Source organism: Austrofundulus limnaeus, unplaced genomic scaffold, assembly GCF_001266775.1.
Source record: "Austrofundulus limnaeus strain Quisiro unplaced genomic scaffold, Austrofundulus_limnaeus-1.0 Scaffold4, whole genome shotgun sequence".
Classification (NCBI taxonomy): Eukaryota; Metazoa; Chordata; class Actinopteri; order Cyprinodontiformes; family Rivulidae; genus Austrofundulus; species Austrofundulus limnaeus.
The window spans coordinates 8,106-15,932 of NW_013952406.1; the positions used below are offsets into that span (position 1 = coordinate 8,106).

Consider the following 7,827-nt stretch of genomic DNA (forward strand, 5'->3'; position numbering starts at 1 on the left):
CCTTTACAGCTTCTTTTGCATTTCTTTATTATGTTCAACACATAATTTTCAGATCTGCTGTCAATGTTTCAGTGTTCTTAGTGTTTGTGTGGCTGATAAAAAGCTTGAAAGCACCTGTTATACTGATTAGTTATAAATTTAATTTAAAACATGACTTTATATGTGTCAATATATGTCAGTAAAAAAAGACAAATCAGTATTTTTATTATTTTTTATTTATTCTAAAAGCATGCAGGTAGAATTAGTTAATTGGTTTGAATTGAGTCCATTTTCTTTAGAAATAAAGCCTCGTTTCAGTGAGCTGAGAGGAGAGCAGCAGATGTAATGAACCAGTGGGTGGACATGTCCCTCTCCTCTCCTCTCCTCTCCTCTCCTCTCCTCTCCTCTCCTCCGCAGTGCACTTTGCAGCTGAGCAGCTCTCCGGACAGGACGCTCCTCCTCCTCCTCCTCCTCCTCCCTGTGAGAGTAAAGGACTGAAACAGTGGCGCTGGCTGTTATAGAGAAGCTGCATCCTCTGGCGCAGAGGTCCTGGATAGAGGCGCGCGATGCTGCGGACTCATTGATAAAAAAAAAAAAAATCTGCGCCGCTGGAATAAAAATGAGCTCTCCTGCTGAGCGGCTCTCCTCCTCCTCCTCCTCCTCCTCCTCCTCCTTCTCCTCCTCCTCTTCCTCCTCCACATAGCGCTGCATTCTTTGCTCCAGATCTGTTTTATGTGACTCCAGCACACGAAGCAGGATGACTACATTATCACTGGTGGTTCTGTGCGCTCTGGTAAGTCTGCAGACTTTTTTCCCCACCTGCACCTCCTCATGCAGCTTTTAAAATTTACAGCTTTCTGCAATGCACCTTTAAACTGCACCGTTTAACATAACCCTGCAGAAACTTTGGAGCTGGGATCCTCTCTTTTTTTTTTTTTTTTTTGTAAAAGTTCTGGCACATTTGAAGTGTTGCTGCTGAGATGTTGCCCTCATCAATGCTTAATGTGGCATTTATCTGTTAAACATGCTGTTTCATTAAACATTTACTGATGAAATTTGATTCAGTCAGTTATAGAACATGCTGCCACAGAGCAAAACTGCAAACTGAGCAGAAAAAGTCCTTTATGTCTAATTTATTGTGATGTGAACAGATTTAATAAGGTTTTAAAGCACAAGTTTGGGGATAAATTGATTAATTAAGTGTGCGTAAAAAAGGTTTAATTTTTGGCTAAAATCTGTGAATCTAGTGGAGCAGTGGGCACGTCCTGCTCTCTGGTATGAGCAGCTGCTCTAATTGGGCTGCACTGCTCCGTCATCACGTGGAAAGCCCGTGGATGTGAGGGGACMCTCTTTTGTGACAGCTGGCCACGGTCCGTGCACTTTGCTGGAATTAAATTTAGAAATAAATTCACAAATTGGCCGTGGGATCGCAGGGAGCACGCACCCGGCCCGTCACAGCTGCGTCACGTTTCTGCATCCTGACCAGCAGAATTAGTTAATAACTTGTCTTTGAACTGAGTGAAACTGCAGGAAGAACAACAGCAGAGTTTAATTCCAGCAGAAAAAAACACAGGCATGAAGTGGAATGCCAAAGAGGGAGAGAGGAGCAGGAATGTGAAGAGGAGAGCTGCTCATCTGTTTCTGAATGAAAGCAGGGACAGGATGAGGGGAGGGGAGGGCCGAGGACACAGAAAAAGATGTCTCAGCAAATGTGAATTAAGTGCAAATGAGGTTTTACTTATTGCATCATAAAAGCCACAGGACATTAAAATGATTCAGTGGAATGTTTTTTTCCCCTTTTGTTTCAAAGCTACAAATTCTTTTCCTTTTAAGAATCTGTTGTTTGAAGCAGCAGAGGAGGCTTCAGTTCTTCTGCCAGGAGCTTCCAGGAGTGTTTACATCCCAGAAAATCAAACAAAACTCTAACTTTCTTTGAAGGAACGCATTTCATGTCAGAGTTTAGGTTGAGAAATCAGTTATTTTTGGTCAAATTATCTGCAATTTCTCCTGTGATCTGTTCGAAGTGTTTGAAGTTTTAGTTTTGAACAACTTTCATCTTTAATCTCACTGAATTTTAACTGAATATCAGGAAATTCCTTGGCTTTGGTGGCCATTATGAACTGGCTCAGCTCCATGGGTTCATAAGATATTTTGCTAACACACAGGCAGAGTTGAGTCCAATGGTAGAATTACAAACAGATTACGCTCACTTAGTGCTCCGAGTACAACAGGCTGAGTTTAACGATGCTTACGTGGCGGCCATGTTGGATGTAGGCAAATGTTGTAGATAAACTCAAATATTACTTTAAAAAAAGATTTAAATTTATATTTCAGAAYTGCTCAGGCTTCACTTTTGACTGCAGGTGATAAAAATTAAACAGAAGAAAGATGTTTAATATCAGACAAGATCACAAATAAAATAACGCCTCAAAGGATTTGATATCAAATTATAAATCTGAGCAGCGACTTGTTAGAAGAAGTGCTTACACAACAGCTTTTTGCTTTAAGTGATATTAAAATAATAAAACAGACATTCAGTTTTCATTTAATCCTGATGTTTTGCAGTTTTAGTCCTTGTAAACACCTGAAACCTTCTGGCACCTCTGGGCTGATAAAGTTTGTGCCAAGGACCGGTGTTACACCATATTTTTGTGACCGTCATATATTGTGACCAGAGGGGGCGCTGTTGCGTTTCTACAACAGAACTTGGCCGAAAATAGCCGCAAAGAAGAATACGATACGCCAAAAGTGTAACCCAGAGGTCACAAAATATGACAACTGATGTCATATATTGTGACTTCACTGTAGCTTGGTGAATAATAAAAATATTTATTCATAAACTGATTCTACTCATTGTATACATCCTCTAATGTCAGACAAATAACTTCTGATCACTGYCATGTTGACTATTACTATTACTACTACTATTATAACCACTATACATGATAATAGCTATCATATTCTTCTTTGTGGCCATGTTCGGCCATGTTCTGTTGTAGAAACGCAACAGCGCCCCCTCTGGTCACAATATATGACGGTCACAAAAAATGGTGTAACACCTGTTGCTTTAAAGACGCACAAGTTGGGTCAAAATTAGACTTGATACAGAAAGAATTAGTCTTTTAAAAGAAAAGTCTTCAGAAGTGCGGAAGTGGAAGCGTGTTCAGAGGCTCTCAGCTCTGGACGGTTAACGGAGACGAGCTCGGGCCTGATGTTCTACACACAGTTTTACAGGTTCTGCCTCGGCTGCTGCTTGTTTTTGGTTCAGTTTTACAGCTGATGTGCCTTTAGGGGGGGCGTTAAGGCTGTTCAGATGACAGCCTTGCTCCAAGTGGATCCAGAATAGGTGGAGGCAACATGATTTATGATGGATCCTGATTGAAGTTCAGTTGAAGGAACAGGTCAAACACCTGGCAGTGATTTTCAGCAATTTGTTTAGCTGCACATGTTTTAAAGGCACACGGGTTCTGAGTTTCCTCTGTGTGCCAGGTGACGTTAGGGACGGCGTCCAAGACGGAGCGGGCTTTGATTCTGGACTGTGACTCCGGCCAGTACACCACAGGAGGGGAGTGCTGCGTGGAGTGCTCACCTGGAGAGGGAGTGGTGAAGGAGTGCGGCGCCACGCAGACGGTCTGCGCTCAGTGTTTGGACAGTAAGTCACTCTCTCTCATCACTCACAGCTTTCACATGCTCATTTAATACAAGTGATAAAAAAGAAACATTCCAACAGTCAGTCAGTAGTAAATTAGTAAAAGTAGGAGCCAAAAAACTTTTCATTTCCTGCCAAAACGCAGCCTAATGCTGAAGGAGTTTTGCTGAAAACTGCAGAAGAAGCAAAAATAGGCTCAGTATCTTACAAATTGATAAAATTGAAGGTGAAAGAACTTAACTCAGCATGAAACAGGTAAAATTTGTGGAAAAGTATCTAAAACATGGCTAAAAAAGCCTAAAAGTAGCAAAGCTTAAAGAAGCTAGAATTGCTGTATTAAGCAGTAAAAAGCTGTTTTTTTCCACAAAAAGCTAAATGTAGCTGAAAGATACATAAAATAGGTTAAATTAGTGGGAAGAAGCTAAAAGAAGCACAAAAAGTTGAAATTAGCAAACAGACAGTGAAATGTGTCCAAAAAATTACAAATTAGCAGAAAATAAAAAGTTGGAAGAAAATGGCTAAAACAGCCAAAAATAGCYCAAAAAGCTAAAATGTAGCTGAAATTATAAAAAGACCCTTAAAGGACATAGTGCATGATTGCTGTATTAAGCAGTAAGAAGTTGAAATTTTTACAAAACGGTAAATTTAGCTGAAAAATAGCTCAAATTAGCTATAGAGAAGCTAAAAAACTCACAGGAAACAGCTAAATTTAGCTGAAAGATGAATAAAAATAGCTTAAATCAGCAGGAAGAAGCTAAAAGAAGCACAAAAAGTTGAAATTAGCAAAAATATATTAAAAAAGACAAAAAAGAGCTTAAATGCTTAAATCAGCAGAACGGAAGCTGAGAGACGTTGAAATGAGCACAAGTTAAAAAAGCAGAACCAGAACAAAACATAAAACATGAATTAAAGATTCATGAATTTTTTTTTGTTTTCAGGATGCTGAAAACATCTCCATTCATTTTTAATGACACCAAAAGTAGCCGAAACAGCTAAAGATCTCAAAACGTATAATTGCTGAAGTACCAAAGGTCCTGAAGGAGCTGAAGGTTTCCTGTAGAAATTGTTTAAGTAGAACAATAATTGCAGAATGAGATTTGTMCCAAAAAACAGTCAGAAGAAAAAACAACTGCAACAAATTCAGATGCAAATCTATAGAACCTGCTGGCTTCACARGAAAAACCACAAAGTTTTAGTTTTTGGTCAAGAACGCTCAATAATTAAATAAATATGTGCTTCAAATGTTAAACAAAGGGTCCATCAGTGCCAAAACAAATGATGTTGTCAAATTTATTTGTTTGTATCAAGTGAACAACTTGTCCTTATTGAATATTCTCACATATACAACTGGGATTTATATGTTTGATGGTTGTAAATGGGTCCAAATGTGTTTGCCTGCAGCTCGGCTCTGGCTGTGAACAATTAAGAGTCAGTCAGCGGCCCAAAGCCGGGCCACGTGCCAACTTCACACCCAAACAACAGTGACAAAAGTCAGAGCTGCAAATAACTATTTTTCATTTGGGTTTTAAAAGTCTCTCGTTGGATTTCTGAGCATCGCTTGGCGACAATAATTCATCTGAAGATATAAGATTGTGAAAAATCCGATTCGGGTCACTTTTTCCTGCAGTTTGAACGTAGCTGCAGTCAGAAAGTCACAGAATTGAGCTTTTGTGAATATTCTGATATGAGAAGCAGGGTGAAAGCCTCTCCTCTCCGACGTGGGTCGGCCCTCAGGACTGACTTAAACATTTTCTCACTTCTTCATCCTCCTCTTCACAAATAATCCCAACTTTTTCCATATCTCCCTCCCTCTGCTGTACCCCCCCCCCCCCCCCGTCACTATGACTCATCGTCTGTACTAGTAGATAAGATGGTATTAGAAAACCCAGGCACCAAAGGGCACGGTCTGCTCATTTATCATGCATACTGTTACATCAGTGCATCTTTACTCATTTGATCCTGCTAATTAAACATATTGAACAGCCTATTGTTCTTCCAACAGTGAGCAATTATCCTGCTCTGCAGTAACAGGAACAGCACTCACTGCTGATAAACACTCAACAATTCAACTAAAATACCCAGGAGGCTGCACGCGATTTACCATGCAAATTAATTTTCCTATTCTTGAATATTGTTTTAGTTACATTCGATACAATCTGAAGGTACCTGAGGCCCACAGGAGCAGCTGAGGCTCAGACCCCGAGCCCACCTGAACAAACTGATGCCGTAAACACTTTTTCCTAAGTGCTGCTCTGAATAATTAAAGAGTGAAATTTGACAAAACCATTTCCTGTTTCATGGTAAATATGGTTAAACCTGTATTTACCATGACTCCCCTCTTAATGCCCTACTTCCTGTTGGTTACCCCCCACCCCCCCACGTAACCATTGCTCCTCAGATTCCAGCTGGAGATGAGCAGCATCAGTGATGCTGAAATATTTATCAGTCTGCCACTTCCCTCTGCTTTAAGGAAAAACAAGACCTGTCTCATTTAGTGAACCGTTCCGTGAGGCAAACCATAAAAAAATAAAGCATCAGGAGACGGTGTATAATTTAAGAGGCTGGCCAACCGGACTGAGGCTCACTGGGGATTTCAGGAGGATGGAGAGTGGAATCACAGACGGGTCTGAAGAGCTGAAACAGAGCGCCATCATTCCCAGCTTTGAATCGGGACGGATGGAAAACAGAAACTGAGATTTTACTTGGTTGTTTCTGTGACAGAGTTGACCAAAAAAAAAAAAATCACTGGAAAAAAAAAAACAGTACAAAAACAATAAGATGGGGGGGGGGGGGGGGGTGTCATAATAATGTGCACGGACAAGAATGCAGTTTAAGAGCTGTGGACGTAAAGTGAGTGAGTTCAGGGAAAAGGCAACATAAATATAAAGTATTTTCTCTCAGTTCTGAATCAACACTGCTTCCCAAGCGTTTCAGCTCAGTGAGACCCCCCACCCCCTTAAAACACGGACCCTGTCAGTCTGCGAAGTGAGAAAAATGTCCAGCGTCACTAAAAGCTTCCCCTCAAAGTGCTGATGGTGGGATCATCGAGCAGTTCCAGGGCCGTCCACAGCTACATTATTAATGAGGCTAATGGGACCCAAAAAAACCATCAGCGCTCGTGGAGGGGCTGAAGTGGCACATTTTAAGTGCAACAAGCCCCCCACCCCCCAACCCAAACCCACATCTCCCTTTACCTCCAGCCGTCCTCGCAGCCCGACATGAAAACTCCAAACTGCTCGACTGGGGGCAGTTAGAACGATCTCATCTTTTATTAAAGGCGGTACTCCCCGCCCTTCTTTTAGGAGAAAGCGCTGACTCGTGAATTAAACGCATGTCGTCTGTGCGTCCGCTGCATATGGTCACACTTAGGCATGCTTACACATAGGGACTGTGTGTGTGTGTGTGTGTGTGTGGGGGGGGGGCTCACACACGGAAGTTAGAATCAGGAGGGAAACTGCCTGCCTGCTGAGGGCTAATTGAAACGAATTGGACGGGGGAGCTTTACAGGTTCGGCCCCGGCTGCAATGAAAACACAGCTTTCAAGCTCACTAATTCAAATAATTGTTTACCTTGGAGGTCTGCTGTTTATCTGGGGGCAGAAAGATGGGGGGGGACTATATTTGATGGTAAACCTGAGAAGGAAACAGGTTGATTAATCTACCAACTTCTTTTGATTACGTTTCCTTAAAGGGCCAATATTATGTGTTTCTCAGGCATATATTTAAATACTATACCATAATAAAGTATCTATGTCACCTTTAACTGTTATTAAAATGCTGTTTTTATGTTTAAATAGAAAATAAACTTATCTTCTCATCACTTCCTCTTCTAAACACCTTGAAATTGGCCTCTGTCTCTTTAAGAACCACCTTCTGCTTCTGTCACGCCCATTTCAGTGCGGGGGTGGGGGGCTGCTGATGCAGTTTACTTGGCTTCTGAAAATACATTTCCTCAAAGGTATTTTTAGTCTGAGAAGAGCTTCACCGAGTGAGAACTAATGTTGAGAGCTCAGCAGACAGTTAGGTTTCACTTTCACTTTCACCCGAGAGCCTGCAGGAGTCATGGGCGGGGTGTGTGGGGAGGGGGGTGGGGAGGTGTGCTCCGCCATGAGGAAGTTCAGCTTAAAGACACGTCTCAGAGGCGTTTCTGGTACCAAAAGGCATTTCTGGTCCCAAAAGGTGTTTCTGGTCCCCACCTGT

At 41.6% G+C, this 7,827-nt stretch overlaps 1 protein-coding gene across 1 annotated transcript in view; it reads left to right on the forward strand.

The window, feature by feature from the left end:
- The first annotated feature begins 206 nt into the window (after positions 1-206).
- ngfra (nerve growth factor receptor a (TNFR superfamily, member 16)) overlaps positions 207-7,827 on the forward strand; it is a 28,247-nt gene continuing 20,626 nt past the window's right edge. Inside the window, exons 1-2 of the mRNA XM_014022068.1 lie at positions 207-772; positions 3,469-3,631. Coding sequence (XP_013877522.1) covers positions 737-772; positions 3,469-3,631 — 199 coding nt within the window. The 5' untranslated portion in view covers positions 207-736. The remainder of the gene's footprint in view (positions 773-3,468; positions 3,632-7,827) is intronic.